General features: G+C 45.3%; 1 protein-coding gene across 1 annotated transcript in view; it reads left to right on the forward strand.

Annotated features, from left to right (window-relative positions):
• Positions 1-20,891, forward strand: part of CPB2 (carboxypeptidase B2) — an 80,291-nt gene that overhangs the window by 21,526 nt on the left and 37,874 nt on the right. The window contains exons 3-8 of the mRNA XM_068267748.1: positions 841-922; positions 1,984-2,108; positions 2,203-2,311; positions 10,549-10,650; positions 14,171-14,275; positions 16,193-16,303. Coding sequence (XP_068123849.1) covers positions 841-922; positions 1,984-2,108; positions 2,203-2,311; positions 10,549-10,650; positions 14,171-14,275; positions 16,193-16,303 — 634 coding nt within the window. The remainder of the gene's footprint in view (positions 1-840; positions 923-1,983; positions 2,109-2,202; positions 2,312-10,548; positions 10,651-14,170; positions 14,276-16,192; positions 16,304-20,891) is intronic.

The following is a 20,891-nucleotide window of genomic DNA, read 5'->3' on the forward strand; positions in this document are numbered from 1 at the left end:
TTTAACTCTTTCAGGCAGAGAAAGAAAAAAAGGAACACACCATAGTTATTTGTGATTAGTGTACTAGGCGCTGTACATATACATGTCTATCTCATCATGTCACATGTCACTTTGGGTATCCTTAAGGCCCGGTTCACATTAGCGGTCGCCGTCCGGAATCGCCGTGCCGGAGCCGGACCGCATGCAGAACGGACGGAACGGACGCACGGCATAGCAATGAAAGCCTATGCGTCCGTTCACATGCGTCCGTTTCGTCCGGACCGGATCCGGAACGGATCCGGACTCCGGCATAAGACCCAACATGCGCTATTTTTTGGTCCGGCTCCTCCGGCAGCCGTATCCGGAGCGGAGCCGGACTGCACCATCCGGCCAATACAAACCAATGAGAACCGGAGAGCGCACAACACACTGGCTAAAAATCCGGATGTTCTACCCCACTTCCTATGCGTATTGTAGCGGCGATTTTGGATGGGGACACATGGGCAAGCATTTTGGAGTGGAGCAGCAGTGACTTTAAACGTGCTGGAGATGTTGGCAGTATGTCGGAGGTGGAGGTGAGTGCTAAACAGCGGAGGGCCTGATTCCACAGGTCCACCTTCTGCTGACCTCCCAGACCCCAACATTTTTATTCTATTTCTACTATCTTTTGCCAAACGGATCCGGATCGCATCCTGATGAACACCTGATGCAACCTGACCGGATCCGGATCGGATCAGAACCGTACGGTTCCGATCCGGATCCGGTCCGGATCCGGTCAGGTCATCCGGTCCGTTTGGCAGAGAACCGCAAGTGTGAACCGGCCCTTAAATAGCACATCTGATATTTTGTTTTCTTTATTAGCAAGGATCAAGTGATATATGTTGTACCACGAACTGATCGGCAGGCTAATGTTCTAAGAAATATTACATCATCATCAGAGGAGGTAATAAAATATACTGTTGTACTTCAAATATTATGTTTTTAGTATACGATATATTACAATTTAGATCCCTTTCTTTATAAGCAGCAGTTGGTGAGATGCACATACTGTGAGTGAGATAATTAGATGCAGAGGCTGCATGGAAGCTGTGATGACTGTTTAGCATGTCCGTTAAACAATAGTGGTGGTCACATGTAGAAGAACTCATGAATAGATTTGCAAAGCTCTGATTTGCTGTGATCATATTCAGCATTAGCACATGATCATGATTAGCAAATCAGAGACATGCATATATATATCACCTGGCCAAACGTATCTTCCTTTAAAGCGGATCCGAGATGAAAAACTAACTATAACAAGTAACTTGTCTATATATCTTATCTAAAGTTTAGATAGTTTACACAGCAAATCTAGCTGCAAACAGCTTCAACAGTTTATGATTATTTATTCCTGTGATACAATAAGGACAGCCATGTTCTGTTTGTCACATTACACACAGGCAAGCTGATAGCATCTTCAGCACTCAGTCTGTGACAAATGTTACCCCCCTCTCCTCCTCCCTCCTCCCCTCTGCCTCTGAAATCTCTGACTAGTAACCTCCTCCTCCTGCCCAGACTGAGCTACCATAAGCCCTTGCTACAGTGCCAAGGCACTGGAAAAGCTGTGGGCGAGGCTTGTTTAGTTTATAGCGAATTACAGTATTAAAACAAAAAAAAGTATTTGACTTGAGGAATGCCCTATAAACTATATGAAAGGAACACAAGTATGCAATGAGTAAAAGTTTATCTCGGATCCACTTTAAGTGGCATTGCTTGTCACAAGACCCTGCAGGAGAGGTCCTGGTGTTTCCAATAATGTATTCCACCTATTTATAACCCTGTGGGAGACTCAAATTTGGAGATAGGGAGGGCATCAAAATGTAACAAGTAGAAAGCAAGATACACAAAAGCTTGTCCGAATGTATTGCTTGTCTTTTAAGCATTAATTGTTTTGAAGTTTTCAGACATCTCACTTATTATTTCCAGATTTTATTTTAAAAATGTTTTTACTTTTAAACAATGTAGATTGTTCTGTGGAAGCCAGACTCACCTGAACACATAGAAAAGAACAGAGATGTTCATTTCTATGTAAATGAATCCATGGTAGAGGAGGTAAAATCTCAGCTAAAGGCAGCTGCTATCACATATACGTAAGTTCATCACTGCTTCTAGATTGGAATAGTACATGTTTCTGGTAATCCGTTATGAAATCTAATCATGTGACATCTGATTTGTTTTCTCCAGAGTCCTGGTTCAGAATGCCCAAGACTTAATTGATCAGCAAACATACAATGATACGTCTGGTCAGCGCAGTGGCACCTCCTTCTATGAGCAGTATCATTCCCTGGAAGATGTAGGTCTTATTATGGCATTTACTACTCACTACACCTTAATATAGGACTTCAGAAACTGGTATCAAACAAAAGATATATTTTTTAAGTATTTACTGTTTCCCATCCGATTAAGTAGTATACTTTAAAGGACAATTGAAGTGAGAGGGATTAGTGTTGGGCGAACACCTGGATGTTCGGGTTCGGGAAAGTTCGCCGAACATGGCCGCGATGTTCGGCATGTTCGGGCCGAACCCCGAACTCCCAGAACATCCCGCTTTTGGGGGCCCTATGGGGTCGCAGGCATAAGGGGGGAGCATTCCCCCGATCGCAGGGGGTTCGGAAATTCCCCCCACCCCCTCCGCTAGCGCTCCCCCCTCTGCCCGCTTCCCCATACAAAAGTTTAATGAAGTAAAACAGTACCGGTCCGGTGGTAGTGGGTGGCTGGCAGTGGGCGGCACTGTTTAGTGAGTGACTGAGGAGGAGGAGTCCGGAGAGTGACACGTTGAGGGAGGCCGGGCAGCGGGCGGTTTAGCAGTAGTACGGTACTACTGCTGAACCGCCCGCTGCCTGGCCTCCCTCAACGCATCACTCTCCGGACTCCTCCTCCTCAGTCACTCACTAAACAGTGCCGCCCACTGCCAGCCACCCACTACCACCGGACCGGTACTGTTTTACTTCATTAAACTTTTGTATGGGGTAGCAGGCAGAGGGGGGAGCGCTAGCGGAGGGGGTGGGGGGAATTTCCGACCCCCCCCCGCGATTGGGGCATGCTCCCCCCTTATGCCTGCGACCCCATAGGGGGGCAGTATTCGGCCGAACAGGGCCCTGTTCGGCCGTACAGGGGCCCTGTTCGGCCCTGTTCGCGGCCATTTAGTAGTTAGGGGCGAACCCGAACTTAAAAGGCCGAACACCATCAGGTGTTCGGCCGAACTCGAACATCACCCGAACAGGGTGATGTTCTGCAGAACCCGAACAGTGGCGAACACTGTTCGCCCAACACTAAGAGGGATATGAAAGCCACCATATTTATTCTTAAAAAAAATCCTTATTCTTGGACAACACAGACAGTTAACAGAAATAAAAATCCATTCTTCAAGCTTGTGAAAATAAACCTCATATTCCACAATTTCTGACTCTAGTACAAGTAATGATTTTTTTAAAAGAGGTGGACTAAAAGGTGGACTAAGGGGGCGTCAGCAGGAGTGGGCCGTTCCAGGTGTCACCATGGCAGGGGATGACACCAGAGACCTTCTGCTGCCGTACAAATGCAGAGTATTGTGAGCAGAAGCGAGTTGTGCAGTTATGTTTAGAACAGGTAGGAGGCGCTCGGTCTAGGTTTCAGGTGGTCTCTATAATACTAGATTAATTTCTATATAAATTTCTATGCGATAGGATACAACAATAGCAAGGTAAAGTGGTCTTACCTTGTAGTAGTTTGACACGGTATGGGCACGAGTAGAAGTTCAGATTAAGAAATCAATTTTATTGGTGCACTAGACAACGCGTTTCACGGCCATCAGCTGCTTCCTCGGGTCAGTAAAAAGTGCCTTTAGGAACAAATGGCAGGTTTCAGATTTTGGAAAAATTTTACATATACAGATATACACCCAAATGTACAATCGCATACACAAGTATATATTTAAAAATAAAACAACATGTCGCAAAATGCATATCATACAGACACAGGTCATGCAGTAGCGTGTATAGGCAGAGTCCACACACCCATAAAAGATAGAGTGCCAAACCCACGGCGCTGCATCGGCCCTCCCCACCTCGTAGATAGAGAGAGTCAACCCAGCACCGTAGCAGCCCTGCACCACAGCAACAGCCAGGGGTGCACGGTCTTAGTACACTTCTTTCTAAAAGGATAAACCGTTTCAGGTATAAACATAAATATATATATATATGTATATAAATAGTCTAAGAGCAAATAAGACCTAAATTGTTGCAGGCTAGGTTTATAAACCATATAAAGTGTATTAAAACTTAATCTAACATAAAACATATAATATAAAATATAGTGTATAAAACCCAGAAAGAGTCATGGATTCGAACTGGCTCATGAGTGTATGTAAGTAGGAGGCGAATATAAGAGACTGGGTGGGAAGGAGTAGGGTGTCCGGGAGGATAACAGACTAAGCATATATTGTATTGTATAATGCACCCAGAGGCCTTGGAGAAAGTCTGGGTATAAATAGAGGTAGGTGCCTCAGTGTGTGTTCCCAGACACTGATTGTGGGTAGGAACTATGGGGTCCAAAGTGGATCTGTGGAGGCTAGGAGATAGGAAAAGAGGAAAACCAGGGGCCCCCAGGAGTGCACATATAGGGATGGGTCTGAAGGGGTCCGGTATAGTCCCCGAGTATAGGAACTCCGTGATATAGGATGTGCTGGGAGTAGGACGGGTAAGTGTCTGAATGGGCGGAGAGGCTCTGGAGAGAGTTCCGAGATGGCCGCTGAGGGGAGAGAGTATGCGGCGGCAAAGAGAGATGCCCGAGTGAGGGCTTACCTGCAGTGTGGATCGTCCGAGTATCCGGGAGCCAAAGTTAAGTGCAGGCGCCACCGGAGGACCTTTAAAATGAGTGAAGACCTCAATTGGACGCACTCCGAGCACATTCTATATCACGGAGTCCCTATACTCGGGGACTATACCGGACCCCTTCAGACCCATCCCTATAGGCGCACTCCTGGGGGGCCCCGGTTTTCCTCTAAAATAAATCTGCACTATTTCCACTTCCTGATTCATGGAAGCAGACATATTGTTAACAGGCTGTGCTTTCAAATGAGCTTATCTGCCTTCTCTGCCGTGGCAGTCACATGACCCAGGGGAGAGATCAGATTACAACTTGTGATTAGACACAAATAAGAGGGAATTAAACAGGCTAAACTCTCTAAATACATACAGGGTGCATTTGTATTTGTTTTCCTTTTGTACCGTGCAAAGAGTTCAGGTCCAAACTTTTCAGACCCAAACTTTTGCACAGCACACAATGAAACGTTTTTATTGCATACTATATATAGTTGCTGAGGAAAAAAATACTGCTCTATGTTCTGTGTTTGTTTAGCCATACCAAAGTGTTTAATTAGTTCTTATCAGCAGCTGCAGCAACTCCACCAAGGCAGCTCTCTCATACAGTAAATACTTAACCCTTTCAGTGTTCCCTGCAAAGTGAAACCAAGTTAACACTTCAGTTTTTTTAGGCTTTTCATAAATTGTAACGTATGTCCATGAAAGTTATCATGCTGTGGATAATCTTTTACAGCAGAGAGGAATTTCTGAGTTTACCTCCACTTTAATGTTTTAAAAAAATAATTGTGTGTGGTGGATTGGTTTGCTTCTCAAACAATTTAAAGGACCACTATTGCGCAAAAATTGAAAATGCATGTGAACATATACAAATAAGAAGTATTTTTCTTGCAGAGTAAAATGAGCCATAAATTACTTTTCTCTTATGTTGCAAGGCTCTTAATTTTTATATAGATATTCCCTGAAAAGGTTTAATACAGTGATGCTGGTGAGCTTTCCAGCTCGCTGCACACTTTTTTGGAAGCTGGACAGAGCAACTGCCATTCACTAAGTGCTTTTGAAAAGAACAAAACCCTGAGAATCCCCTAATAAGGATATTGGCTAGTCGAAAACCTGTCGGTTCTGTCAGATATCTACTACCTACTGTAAGTAACAGAAACAAAGGAGAAAGGTAATTTATGGTTCATTTTACTTTGAAGGAAATGTACTTCTTATTTGTATGTGTTTACCAGCGGCGTCGCTAGCCCTATTTTAGGGGGGCCTGTGTCCTACAGTGCCCCTAATCTATTTATAGGGGTGCCCGCTGGCGCCCGCTGCCGCCGGCCGTCCCAGCTTCAGACCTCTGACCAGCCGGCGACCACTAGTGCGGGCGCTAGGACCTAGCGGACACTGCACTGAAATGCGGAAGTGACATCACTTCCGCATATACAGCGTGGTGGGTCCGTGCGGCCGCTCTAACTGGTCGCTGGCTGATATTGAGGTCTGACACGGCTGGCTGTCAGGTGAGGGGGGCGCCTGTAACTCACTACCTAACTGGGGGTCCGTGTCACTACCTAACCTGGGGGGTGCCTGTCACTCACTACCTAACTTGGGGATCCCTGTCACTCACTACCTAACCTGGGGGGCGCCTGTCACTCACTACCTAACCTGGGGGTTCCTGTCACTCACTACCTAACCTGGGGGGCGCCTGTCACTCACTACCTAACCTGGGGGTCCCTGTCACTCACTAGCTAACCTGGGGGTCCCTGTCACTCACTACCTAACCTGGGGGTCCCTGTCACTCACTACCTTACCTGGGGGGCGCCTGTCACTCACTACCTAACCTGGGGGGGCCTGTCACTCACTACCTAACCTGGGGGTCCCTGTCACTCACTACCTAACCTGGGGGGGCCTGTCACTCACTACCTAACCTGGGGGTCCCTGTCACTCACTACCTAACCTGGGGGTCCCTGTCACTCACTACCTAACCTGGGGGTAGCCTGTCACTCACTACCTAACCTGGGGGTCCCTGTCACTCACTACCTAACCTGGGGGGTGCCTGTCACTCACTACCTAACCTGGGGGTCCCTGTCACTCACTACCTAACCTGGGGGTCCCTGTCACTCTCTACCTAACCTGGGGGGCGCCTGTCACTCACTACCTAACCTGGGGGTCCATGTCACTCATTACCTAACTTGGGGGTCCCTGTCACTCACTACCTAACCTGGGGGTCCCTGTCACTCACTACTTAAAGGGATCCTTAACTGAAAGGGATATGGATGTTTCATGTTAAACCAGCCTTTCTCAACCTTTTTACCCTGGAGGAATCCTGCAAATAACATTTGGATCTCAAGGAACCCCTGCAAACACATTTTTAATCTCGAGGAACCCCTGCATTTATTTTTCTGGAGGCATGGTCTTTAAAAGTAGGTGAGGCTGTTATATTCACTACCCCCTATTACACTGCTACTCATTATGCTGTGCTCATTATTATTCTGAGTTTCTGACCCCCAATTTAAGGCTTCTTTTTACAGTACCCCCTATTATAATGTGCTCTATTATACTTCCTCCACGATGGGGGAAAATGCCAAGGAACCCTTGCAGAGTCCTCAAGGAACCCTGAGGTTCCAGGGAACCCTGGTTGAGAAAGACTGTGTTAAACAATTCCAGTTGCTTGGCACTCCTGATGATCACTTTTGCTGCAGTGGTGGCTGAATCACACACCTGAAACAAGCATGCAGCTAAGGCCCCGTTCACACATGCGGTTCGGGGCCGCAAATAGACCGTACGGCTCTCTGCGGTGGCCACAAGTTGCCACAAGTTGCGGATCCGGAATGTATCAGTTCCGGCTACAATAAAGTAGCCGGAACTAGATACATTGCAGTGCCAGAAAGGCATCGCAAGCATGGGGGATACCGGCGTGTATTCCGGGCCCCCCAAGTGGCATAAGACCGGTGCTGGAAGCATCCGGTCCTATTGCCAGTGTGATGAGAAACATCCGTTTCTCATTGCACAGCATGGCCGCATGTTCGGGTCAGGATCCGGCCCGGGTGCGTGGGCCGGATGATCCGGACCCAAAAATAGCGCATGTTGGAAAAGTGTCCGGAGTCCGGTTCTGTACGGAACAGACGCATGTGAACGTCTGCATAGACATAGCATTTCTATGCGGAACGTACGTTCCGTTTGTACAGTATACGATCCGGATCCGATCAGGCGAATCCGGACAGCGAACGCTAATGTGAACCAGGCCTTCTCCAGTCTGACTTCAGTCAGAGCACCTGATCTGCATGCTTGTTCAGAGGCTGTGGCTAAAAGTATTAGAGACACAGGATCAGCAGGGGAGTCAAGCAACTGGTATTATTTTTAAAGGAAAAATCCATATACTTCTCAGTTTAGGTTCTCTGTAACCTGGGGGGTGCCCTTCACTACTTAAACTGGGGGACTCCTGGCGCTACCTTAACTAGAGGGCATCTGTCACTACCTAGACTATCCAGGCCAGCCAGCCCAGCATCACCACCAGCGAACCAGCCCAGAATCACTGTCAAAAAGGTCACAGCATCACCACCACTAGTCAGGCCTGCATTTACTTCAACCAGCCAAGCACAGCCCAGCATTACCGCCAGCCAGGTCACAGCATCACCGCCAGCCAACCCAGCCACAGCATCACCCAAAGCATCACCGCCAGCCAACCCGGCCACAGCATCACCGCCAGCCCGGCTACAGCATCACCGCCAGCTAGGCCACAGCATCACTGCCAGGCCTTTCAGCCCACACATCATCCCCAATCTAGCCAAAAACAGTATTGCCAGGCACAGCAGCCAGTAGAGGAGAATTCAGAAGCCAGGTGAGAGGTGTCTACCATATTAAGGGGGCATTCTGCCTATTTATGTGAAATGCTGTCTATTTATGTGCCTCATGATTGCTGAATTTGTCTTGTTGGGGGCCTCATGATTTGTTGGGGGCCTCAAGATTGCTGAATTTGTCTTGTTGGGGGCCTAATGATTTGTTGGGCCTCATGATTGCTGAATTTGTCTTGTTGGGGGCCTCATGATTGTTGAATTTGTCTTGATAGGGGCCTCATGATTGCTGAATTTGTCCTGTTGGGGGGTCACATGATTCCTAACTGCGAGACTATGGGAAAAGCTGAATCATTATCATATGAGACAATAGAATTAAACCTACTTTTTTAGCTTTTTAAAACAGAAAATAAAAGTGGGAGGTTCTAAAAAAAATGAATACATTTTTCAGGAGTAGGATGGATGAAACTGTTTATCTTCACAGTTTATTTTCAACTTGGATTTTCCATAATGTTCATGTAGGAGTTAAAACGTTTGTACAGTATTTAGTTTAAATTGCTGTTGCCACTTTGCGATAGATAAGTACGTTTGGGTTGCAGTTTGGGCACTCGGCCTCCAAAAGGTTCGCCACAACTGTCCTAATCTAATGTCCCACCATTGCTAAGTTCATGTAAATTTGTCTCCACCCGTGACCACACCCACATTCTGGTCCATGGCCCACCCATTTTTTGGCGCGCTGCACAACGTAACCCTCATATTTTTCGGGGCGCTAGCTGCAGTGTATTGATCTCTGCTGCCTACAGTATGTACAGTATAAGCTGTTCTCTAGTGCCTGCACTGTGTGCTGATCTACCTCCAGTGTGTACAGTATAAGGAGTTACTCTGTGCCTTTACTGATTGTAAACCAGCTGTATTGTATGCTGATCCCTGCTACTTTCAGTATGTACAGTATTAGCTGTAAAGCCTGGCACACACATACAATTTTGATTAGCCAATTTTAGCTCTGTTCATCAAATTCATTGTCTGTTGGCCCACTTACTGCATGGGGGTGGTAAAATTGGTCAGTGATTGACCAATCAAAATTGTATATGCGTATACACCTTTGATCTATGCCTATACTGATTGTAAATGATCTAAATAAAGGACAGGGGGCTCCTCCAATATTTCGATGGGCAGGCCCGTTATCTGTAGCTTACACCACTGCTAAGTTCATGTACATTAGGCCCCACCCATGGCTACACCCACTCACTGCATGGCCACGCCCATTTTAAGCGCTCCACATGTGCCCTGATCTCCAAGGACCCTAGAAACGCCCCTGGTGTTTACATATATTTTACATTTTAAGATTTTCGCGATAGTGGTCCTCTAAAAAAATTGATTGCATTTAAAACATTTAACCCTACCCAATCCTGTGTCGGACTATGTCTGACATTGGCATTTTCCCCCATAGCACCAATGTCAGACATAGTTCGACATAGGAAAATCTGGTTGCCATTACTGGAAAAAAAAAGGTGCTGGGGGGACGTTGGTGATCGGGAAAAAGGTTTACAAAAGGTTTAGGAAAAAATTGTATGGTGTACAGCCAGGCCACCTTAAACCTGCTATGCAGCATAACGCATTAGAACAAATAATGATGCAGTCTTTGGGTTGCTCACCAATCCAGGGTAAGCTGAGCCTTGTCCAGTCGCTTATACTGCACCGCCCCCATTCCCTTCTTCTCTGACTGATTGTCAGTGGAAATAAAGAAGACCCTCCCTCACAGAAACTTAATTAGAATGTTTGCGTGTATACAATGCACCATAGAAGTTGGTTTATTTGGATGATCTTCTGTTCAGTGGCAATGACTTCAAAAATACTGCAGGATCATTTGCAAAGTTGGAGAGTGGGGATTTTTTTTTAATTCCTTATATTTTTGCCCTAAAAAAAGTTTAACATTTTTTGTTCTCTTGTGCTAGATAAACTTCTGGATAGAACAAATAACCGAGAAGCATCCTGATATGTTAGAAAGGATTCACATTGGAAGTTCATACGAAAAACGTCCGATCTACGTACTAAAGGTATTGTATATCCAAAAGTATGTACTGTATATTCCTGCGTATAAGACTACTTTTTAACCCTTGAAAATGCTCTGAAAAGTTGGGGGTCGTCTTATACGCCGGGTGTCATTGATGCCGGGTGATATGCTCTATCCTGTTAATGCCTCTCAGATCTCCCTGCTGAGGGAGCACAATATATTCTTCCATACCGCTCTGATAAACAGGTAGACAAGGAGAGCTGACCAATCCGCTTAAAGAGAGTTGACCAATGCAACAAGTCAATGACTGGTAATATACTGGGTAACACATACTTTACAGCACCAGTATCTGTTCATACACAGCAGCAGTATATGATTTTTTTTATTTTATTTTAATTTGATGTGCGTTGGAAGAGGGGTAGTCTTATACAGAGAGTATATCCCAAACTCTATATTTTAACTGGAAAAGTTGGGGGGTCGTCTTATACGCCCAGTCGTCTTATACGCCGGAATATACAGTAAGAGGTTGCACTGTAATTATGACTGTTCAAGAAAAATTCCATCTCTGTTAAAAGAAAAATGTATGACAGGTATCAGTGGTACACAAGTTATTTTGTAATTAACTATTAGAAATGATCTTTCCATGTCAGTTTGCAGCCAGCTATGCTTGTCTCAAAAGGTCTGGAAACTTAAATAGCAATATTAGTATAAGTAAAAAGTCTGTAATTTTTATTGCAGTGTATAAAATACAAACTGCCCAGAACATGCCCTAGGAGTAAATAGCTGAGCACAGGAGACTGCACTGCAACTCTGGAGAATATTCACTTGTAATATGAAAACTGACACACCCAAAACTCACTTTGCATTTTCAGGAAGGCTGAGCTATGCATGAGATTGTCTCTGCAGGTAACACATTTGAAACAGATGAAAAAAAAAATTCCCTTGTGATGTACAGATTTTAAGTGAAATATTACTTTAACAATTAATCAATAATTTACCAGTTACTTTCTGTCTTCAAAAACTCCAGTCTATTCTACCACTATAGATGGATGGGAGTTGACTAGTAGACATGTGGGGACGGGGGTAAAAATATGGATACTTTCTTCGATAGGGGGAAGCCTCTGGATGGTTCAAAGGCTGCCCAGATCTTCTTCTAGCCCTATGTTGCTACTCAGGGCTCTCGCTTTCTTCTGGCCACACTCCTAGCCATGTACAAGTGCACCTTGACTAGACAAATGTAAGGTTCTTGCATGCCCAGTAGAACAAAGTGTCCGTGTATGGAGAGAAAATTATGTGCATGTGTGGCATAATTCTACTGACTGGGCATACGTGTATAAAGGCCATGCATGTCCAGTCAGTATGTGCTTGTACACTTATATTTCATTGTTACAAATTCTGATTAATAAATTCAACACAGTATTAACCCCATAAGAACATTTCATAAAACGTTACTTTTAATAGGATTATTTTAAAAAATAAGCTGCAATATTGTATTGAAACTGGTTGGTCAAATCGAGGGCAGGATCAGAGTTTGTTCTGGATCCCCATTGGCTTTTATCAGAAAACCACCCAGTGGGACCAAGATCACTGTACCCTTGACAAAATTAAATGCTACTATTTACATCAAACCCTCCCACCACCACCACCAACCCAACATGTTTCACCCCCTAAAATGGAGGCTTCCTCAGGGGAAGAAAGTGCCCAGTGCTAAGTGTACAAGCGCATAGTGCAAACAGTATTCAAATATATTTGAATGCTGTTTGCAAAGCCACTCATGCACAGCTTTTTTTTTTCGCTGTGCACAAGTGCTTTCTTCTACTGGGCAATAGTAGCATTTAATTTTGTCAAGGGTACAGTGATCCTGATCCCACTGGGCGGTTTTCTGATAAAAGCCTATGGAGAACCAGAACAAACTCTACCTGCCCTTGATTTGACCAATCAGTTTCAATACAATAATTTGCAGCTTAGTTTTATGAAGCGTTCCCTATGGGGTTAATACTGTGTTGAACACTTATATTTCACACAGATCCAAGTTTGCTGGCTTGATCTATTCAAGCAAAGTACAACTGTTTTTTGGAGATTGTGGATTTGTATGTAGCCACTTTTACACATGCACTTTAAAACTTTTTTCTTAAAGGGTACCTGAACTGAAGTGACAGGACAAGATAAACCTGTGTATTGCCATTCCTGCATATAACTAGGTGTTCATTTTTTTCCCTCACTGAAAGGGTTACACGGTCAGGTATGCAAATAACGTTTCGTTCTAGTGTAGCAGACTACAGCAACCATCACTGATAACTAATTACAGACATAAAACTCTTGCATGGCAGAGAATGGCTTCTAAGTGCAAGGAATAAATAAAAAAAAGGTCAATAGTTCATAGATTGTAGCTCCCAACTGTGTCAGACTGTGTAAAAGACTGTGTCATTCAGCTGAGGCAATAAACAATAAACCTGCTGTTACGGTGGTACTCGTACTCTGTTGACTGTTCCACTGATGCAAGGGTAACCTTGAGAGTGCAGGGTCTAAGTGAACTCGGGTCTTCACTAGAGCAAGGGACGATGGGCTTTGCTGCCTAGTGCCCACAAGGTTGCACTCCAGAGTTCCCTAACACGTATGAGGAATGTCACTATCCAATGTTGAGGCAGGTAATCGGTTACAATATGGGATCAGGGCAGGCTGCAAGATTCAGACACGGGGTAGCAGTTTGGGGTCTGTACAGGCAGAGTTCAATCAGTGTCAGATACAATCCAGGATTGTGGCAGGCTGCAAGCAAGAAGGTCCAGAAACTAGCCAAAGTCAAACACCCAGGAATTAGATCAGGAATGGTCAAACCAGGTCAAGAGCAGAATTCAATCAGGAAAGGGCAGCAATGCACAGGTCACTGGCAACCACATTAGCTAACAGAGGTATCAGTACAGTGTGTTGGGTAAATCTTTTATAGCCAGGCACGGCTAATCTCGATCACAAATGTGTGTGCCATGCATGATGTGCATTCGCGAACTCCGAACGTGCACATACATTGTCCGGCCCCCACGCCACCCATCCAAGCGCACGCCCCCAGCCAAACATTACTATTATTTAGTATTTATATAGCACTGCCATCTTCTGCAGCTCATTACAGAGTATTATGATTTGCCACTTAACTGTGGATATCTCAATACACTGCTGGTGACACGCGCACACATGGCAACCGGGAAGCACAGGTCAGCGCGACTCACAGGACACTAAGGACGCCAGACACCACTGACTCCCGCAGGATCCAATTGATGCCAGTTGTCCTGACATCTGCTTTTCTTTGCTTTTAAACAGAAAATAAAACTGTGGGAAATAAGTTTAGGAGTAGGAGGTACAATTAGTAGTAGTATTAGTAGTAGGAGATACAATTGTTTATCTCATCATTTAATTTTCAGTTTAGGTTCGCTTTAATTAAAGTAATGTGTTAATCGTACATATAGGAGTACAGAGTCCTTGTTACATACCCCAGTATAAGCATTGGCTATATGTACACATATTTTATAGTCCGTTGCTAGATGTACAACCGTTTCTGATTATGTTTTCAGCTAAGTGGTAAAGAGAAAACTGCAACAAATGCAATATGGATTGACTGTGGTATACATGCAAGGGAGTGGATCTCTCCTGCCTTCTGTTTGTGGTTCGTAGGACATGTAAGTAATGTGTTCATATGGTATGTGCATGTTCCAAATGACTCTCTGACATAAATATGCAGTGGTGTAGCAACAGGGGGTGCAGAAGTTGTGACCGCATCGGGGCCCTTGGACCAGAGGGGCACCGAGGGGCCCTCCCTCAACTGCGTTATTAGCTCTTTATTGGTCCTGTGCTGGTAATAATCATTTCTATGGATGCTTTAAATAGTAGTAATTGTTAACCTCCCTGGCATTCAGTTTCTGCTGGATTTCTGTGCAAAACATGATCCAATTCCAATGACCCATGAAAAATCTACAACATTTTGAGACCAAACAGCATTGTCCTATCACAAATTATTATCCTAATACTTCATAATCAGGCAGGGTCTGTTACTATTTATCCAGACCTGAGAGATAAACACAGAACCATCTTGGCTTCCAGAGTTGCTCACTGTGCCCAGCCTCCTGCTGAGTTGACTTTCTTGTTTTCCTTTTATCTAGGCAGCCTGATTTTTTTTGCCACTGTGGTGTTAAACGGCAGGGGGAACTTTACTAGGAAGCAGATGGATCATGACATGCAAAAAGAAGGTCAACACACTACCCAGTCTGAATAAAATAGAATGTTCCTTTTTACATAGAAAAAAACAAAAGCTTCCTACATGGCACAATCTTAATTGGATTGCAATCGAAAATCGGTGTGCAATCACAGTTGCAATCACAATTATTCATGGTTCTGCCATTACAGGTACCCCTAAAGAGAGTCTGAAGCCCCCCAAAATACCTCTATTTACTAGCCAGTCCTCTTCAGCAATAAGATCATAGCTGATACGCTGCATTTCCGTGGCAGAACGATGTATTTATACCAGAGAAATCCCCGGGGCAAAATTCGATGATCCTTCCTGGTAGAGGCAAAGCCTTGCGCAGGAGCTCTGCCTCTGCTTGAGTGAATCTCAGCCGATCTCCGCCTCTCCACGCACCTCTCAGTCTTCTTTCAATGAGAGGACCGGGGAGAAGCAGAGATTGACTGGATTGCAGGCAGAGCTACAGCGCAAAGCTCTGCCTCCCCAGGCAGCAAAATCTACGACCTGGAAAGTCGTAGAATTTTGTTCCAGGATTTTGGAGGTATAAATACTTTGTTCTGCCACAGGGTCACGGCGTATCAGCTATGATCTTATTGCTTAACCTCTTGAGGACCGCAGTGTTAAACCCCCCTTAAGACCAGGCAATCTTTTGTAAAATAGGCCACTGCAGCTTTACGGCCAAGCTGCAGGGCCGCACAACACAGCACACAAGTGATTCCCCACCCCTTTTCTCCCCACCAACAGAGCTTTCTGTTGGTGGGGTCTGATCGTTCCCCCATGTTTATTTTTTTTTACCAAATATTTATTTTATTATTTTATTAATAAATGTGTCTATTTTTTTTGCTACTAAACCCGCCCTCCCTCTCTACATTTTGCCATGTAACAGTCTCCGAGCTCCGCTCCGCTCCGCCTACCAACAGGTAATGCGCGTGCAGCATGCGCATGATCTCCTGCAAAAGCAAGCCCCAGGACTTTATGCTGATCGGCATTAGGTGGTCTTGGGGCTGCTGCCATGGCCACGTCCATCGGCGTGACGTGGTCGGCAAGCAGTTAAATAACTGGCCAGTAAAAAAAGAGGTATTTTTTTATGGCTTCAGACTATTTTTAAATGTGCAGATGGAGTCATGAAATCCAACCTTGATACTGCTGTTTGGCTTTCATCAGTGCAATGTTGGGATTCCCATGGCTTGTAAAAAGTAAAACCTACAGTGTTACAAAATAGGAAACCTGGGTATTCGACAATCAGCAGGAAGCCTTTGAAATAACATCAGTAAATCCAGATATTTGAAAAAAAAACATACCAGTAACTAGATATGTAAATCTGTACTTACAGTTTCCCTTGCTATTGGTTGTCTAGGCTGTTGCATTTTATGACGCAGACACACACATGAAGAGACTTCTGAAATATACTGACTTTTATATTCTACCAGTGATGAATGTGGATGGATATCACTATTCATGGACTACTGTAAGTAGATTGTTGGCTAAATACGGTATGTCGCTGTGACTAATTTATAGCGTTCACCTCAAACTGACCTAGAATCTCTTTTCTAGACAGTTTAGTTTACTTCCAACATGCAAAATGCAAGAAAGAAATATACAAAGATGGTTGTCGAAAAATTACAATTCCAAAGTAAATGGTAATAGACAGAGGAACTATGGCAGGGAAGCATTTTTCCTAGAGTCTTCAAGAGATTATAAACTTCACCAACTCACTGTCTATTTACTCTGGAATATTGGATAGACTAACCCAGTTGAAAGGAAATATTCCAAGTTAGTTAGCTGCCTTGGTTGGGCTCTTAATGGAAATACTAGTCTCCTAAATGTCATTCTGATATTGGTGGTTAAATACATTGCAACCACACACTTAAAATAAGCAATTAGTTCAGGAAATCAATACACCTACAGTAATCTGTATACTTGTCCCAGGTCAATGACTAAATGGCGATTAAAGGTCTATAAGGCAGCTTGGCAACTTGTACCAACACCTACAGGTATGTCTCCTTCCCTAATGTCTCCAACCCACTACCCTCTAGCTTGTAAGCTCTTCCAACACTCCTCCTAGTGTTTCTGATTCAGATGTAATTTATCATATGACCATGCACCGGTATTGGTGATGTTTCAAACCATACATAAACAATGTATGTATTTGTATAGCTGAGTGCCCTAATTGAATGTGTACTTGCTCCCCACTATTTGTTTTGTACTATGTACAGTGCTACAGAAGATGTTGGTGCTATATAAATAAAACAATAATAATAGTAATATTACCGTATTTTTTGCCGTAAAAGACGCACTTTTTCTCCCCAACAAATAGGGAGAAAAAGTCCCTGCGTCTTATACGGCAAAGGCAGGGAATCCCCGACTTAATAACGCCCACCGATACAGAACCGCTGACCCGCCGCCGTCGGGGATTCCCTGCCTTTCTGTGCCTGCCTTCCCCCTGCCTGCCTGAGTCTCCTGGCCTCCCGGGTGGAGTGTCAATAGCAGCGGCAACTTACCTTTGGCAGGCTCCCGCGCTGATCCTAGATCATTGCGCTGCCCCCCGCTAGCCTCCCCTGCCTCCCCCCTACGTTAGTGGATGATTGGTGTCAGGACACCTTCTGGGGAAAAGGCACAGGAAACAAAAACACGGGAGCCCAATAGTGTAATATGTTTAGTCAAAATTGTCAATGTAGAAGATAAGAATCTACTCACAAGAGTGGGTTGCAAGGGGGCAACCGACCACAGGAAGCAGGTGGAGACAATTAACCCGACTCCACTCGGGGAGGTCACTAAGGACCTGGATGCGGTCGCTCTCCTTGGAAAAAAGAAGGGAGGCAGATGTCCACCGTGGTGTAAACCACATATGTTCTGCCTCCACCCTTCACACTGGTATCGTATGGGGGTTAGGGATGCACTAAATGGTTTAAAGAGGCGCCCTGGTGGTATATAAAAGCGTTTAAAATCGAGAAAGGTTTGAGGTTGCTTACCTCAAGGACGACAAATCTTTGTAGGGACGAAAGATTTTATTGGTAGCACAGGCTTTGCTTTGCCTGTGCTACCAATAAAATCTTTTGTCCCTACAAAGATTTGTCGTCCTTGAGGTAAGCAACCTCAAACCTTTCTCGGTTTTAAACTGCTTTTAAACGCTTTTATATACCACCAGGGCGCCTCTTTAAACCATTTAGTGCTCCCCCCTACGTATCTGCCCCCCCCCCCCCCCGGGTGTAGGAATAAGTAGCGGTAGCTTACCTCCGCAGTGCACCCGCGATGACTGCAGACATCCGTCTTCCAGGCACTTCTCGCTCTAGTGACCGGCTTTGAACTGCGCGTCATCAGATCAAGCCGGTCACTAGAGCGAGAAGTGCCGGGAAGTCGGATGTCTGCAGTCATCGCGGGCGCATTGCGGAGGTAAGCTACCGCTACTTATTCCTACACCCGGGGGGCAGATACGCAGGGGGGAGGCAGAGGAGGCTAGCGGGGGCAGCGCAATGATCTAGGATCAGGGTGGGAGCCTGCCACAGGCAAGTTGCCACCGCTATTGGCACTCTACCCGGGGGGGGGGGGAAGGAGACTCAGGCAGGCGGGAGGGAGGAAGGCAGGCACGGGGAAGGCAGGGGGGCACATGAGCGAGGACACATGGGGCAAGTGAGGACACCCAGAAGGACACATGGGGGCACAGGAGGACATATGGGGGGCACAGGAGGACATATGAGGGCACAGGAGCACACATGAGGGGGCACAGAAAGACACATGGGGGCACATGAGGACACACAGGACACATGGGGGCACAGGAGGACATATTGGGGCACAGGAGCACACATGAGGACACATGGGGGGGCACAGAAGGACACATGGGGGGCACAGAAGTACACATGGGGGCACATGAGGACACAGGAGGACACATGGGGGGCACAGGATGACACATGGGGGGCACATGAGAACACACAGGAGGACACATGGGGGGCACAGAAGGACACATAGGGGCACATGAGGACACATGGGGGGCACAGGAGGACACATGGGGAGCACATGAGAACACACAGGAGGACACATGGGGGGCACAGAAGGACACATGGGGGGCACATGAGGACACATGGGAGGGACAGAAGGACACATGGGGGCACAGGAGGACACATGGGGGCACATGAGGACACACAGAAGGACACATGGGGATATGGGGGGGCACAGGAGCACACATGAGGACACACAGAAGGACATGTACAAGACGCTCCAGGAATATGGACGCACCAGGTTTAGTATTTTTTTCCCCCTGGTTTTTGCCCTCCAAACTTGGGTGCGTCTTATATTCCGGAGCGTCTTATACGGCGGAAAATACGGTAATAAGTCCCTCTGTAGGGAGAGGTCACAAAGGTAGAAAATGAAAGTGATTCAGCAAACCTAATCTGGATTTTTACCAGTTGTCTGCTAGTAGGTGGCAAAATAGGTGGCAAAAGTTTGTAACTCTCGCCTCGATCATGTCAACGGATTGCTGAAAAGTGAAACAACAGTCATGTGATTGTTGTGATAATTTTGTTATTTTTACAATAAGGCCAGGTTGTCCTTGATTTATTGCAGAAAGAAGTTTTCATTGCAGGTACATGCATGTGACTGCAAACATATGATTGCTATCTTGATAGTCTTTCACTAATTCCTACAATGGTATCCTTTGACCCAGCAGAGGACTGGAAACTTTTAACTAAAAAAAAGCACTTACAGCACACCTGAAGTGATTCTAAAAATAAAATTTAGATATATACCATAGTAGTTGGAAGCCTCTGGATGGTCGTAGAGCCCACCGCTCCAGTGCAGGATCCCTCTTCCATTTCTGGCCATGCTACCCTGTGTGTGTGAGCGCATCTTGACTGCTCATGTCCATGCATGCCCAGAAGAGCAGAGCCACTCATGCACAGCTTTTTTTCTCTGTGCACGAGTGCTTCCTTCTACTGGGCATGTGTGGACTTGCTGCTTGAGGCCAGAGGAAACCTATTTGACTCATGCTGAGTGGAATAGGTATAAAGGGAGCCTGTCCTGGAATGGTGGGCTGTTGAAGGATTTAGGAAGCCTCCCAGGGATGTCCAACTCCAGTCCTCAAGGGCCGAGGTCCTCACATACTTTTGGCACAGCCCAAATTAATTTATGGGACTGAATCAGCAAGGGCTTGGTTCAACAAGTAGAAGACAGATCTCCATTCTTCTGTCCACCCTAAAAACTGGCGTGGATATGGGTACTCGAGGTCTGGAGTTGGGCATCCCTCCTCTCCTCTGGACCATCTAGAGGCTTCCCACTATGGAAGTAATCATCAAATATATTTTTCCCCGCTTCACGTGTACGTTAGAAAAAATTAGGTCAGGTTTGCTGGAGCATTAAAGCGGTATTGTCACCATAAAAGTCAAATTTCGACAGCAACTGGTCTGAGTGTATTAAGTGATCAAGATGCTAATCCTGCATTCAAAACTTTCAAAACATTTTCTGCTGGTATGGTTTGGAGTTATCACATACCTTAGGAGAGCACTGGCCCTTTAATTGCCATTTCCAGACAGTTGCATGCTTGGGGGGGGGGGGGGGGGGGTTCTTTTTATCTGTAATATATTCCTCCTCTTCCCTTTATTTCCCCCTCCTTCTAATGACATAAGACAGTGCACTTCCTAGTATAGACCTCAGTAGGAGTGTCTGAAGACTCTGGGAGAAGGGCGGGTAACGAATACACAATTAGCAAGAGGAGAAAAAAGAGTGAAAGAGAAAATGATGTCAGGAGGTCAAAGGTAACCAAGATGGAAACTGTCTAGAATAGAATTCTCTGCTTTTCCTTTATAAAATTTACAGGTATCATAACGTGGACAGTGTAATACATCTGTTATGTAAGAAGAACTAGTATTTATCTACTTATATATGGGATTTTTATTTCTAGGTTAGCATGGGTGTCACTTGTTCTTTAAGTTCTCTTGTGTTATTCAGCCCTAGAGAACCTTAGCCAGAACTATACATCATGAGCACAGAGCAATAATCTAGCTTAATATACACATATACACAGTAATAAGTCCAATTTAAAAAGAATTGTAAATAATAACTTT

The sequence above is a fragment of the Hyperolius riggenbachi genome, chromosome 2 (genome assembly GCF_040937935.1).
Source record: "Hyperolius riggenbachi isolate aHypRig1 chromosome 2, aHypRig1.pri, whole genome shotgun sequence".
Lineage (NCBI taxonomy): Eukaryota > Metazoa > Chordata > Amphibia > Anura > Hyperoliidae > Hyperolius > Hyperolius riggenbachi.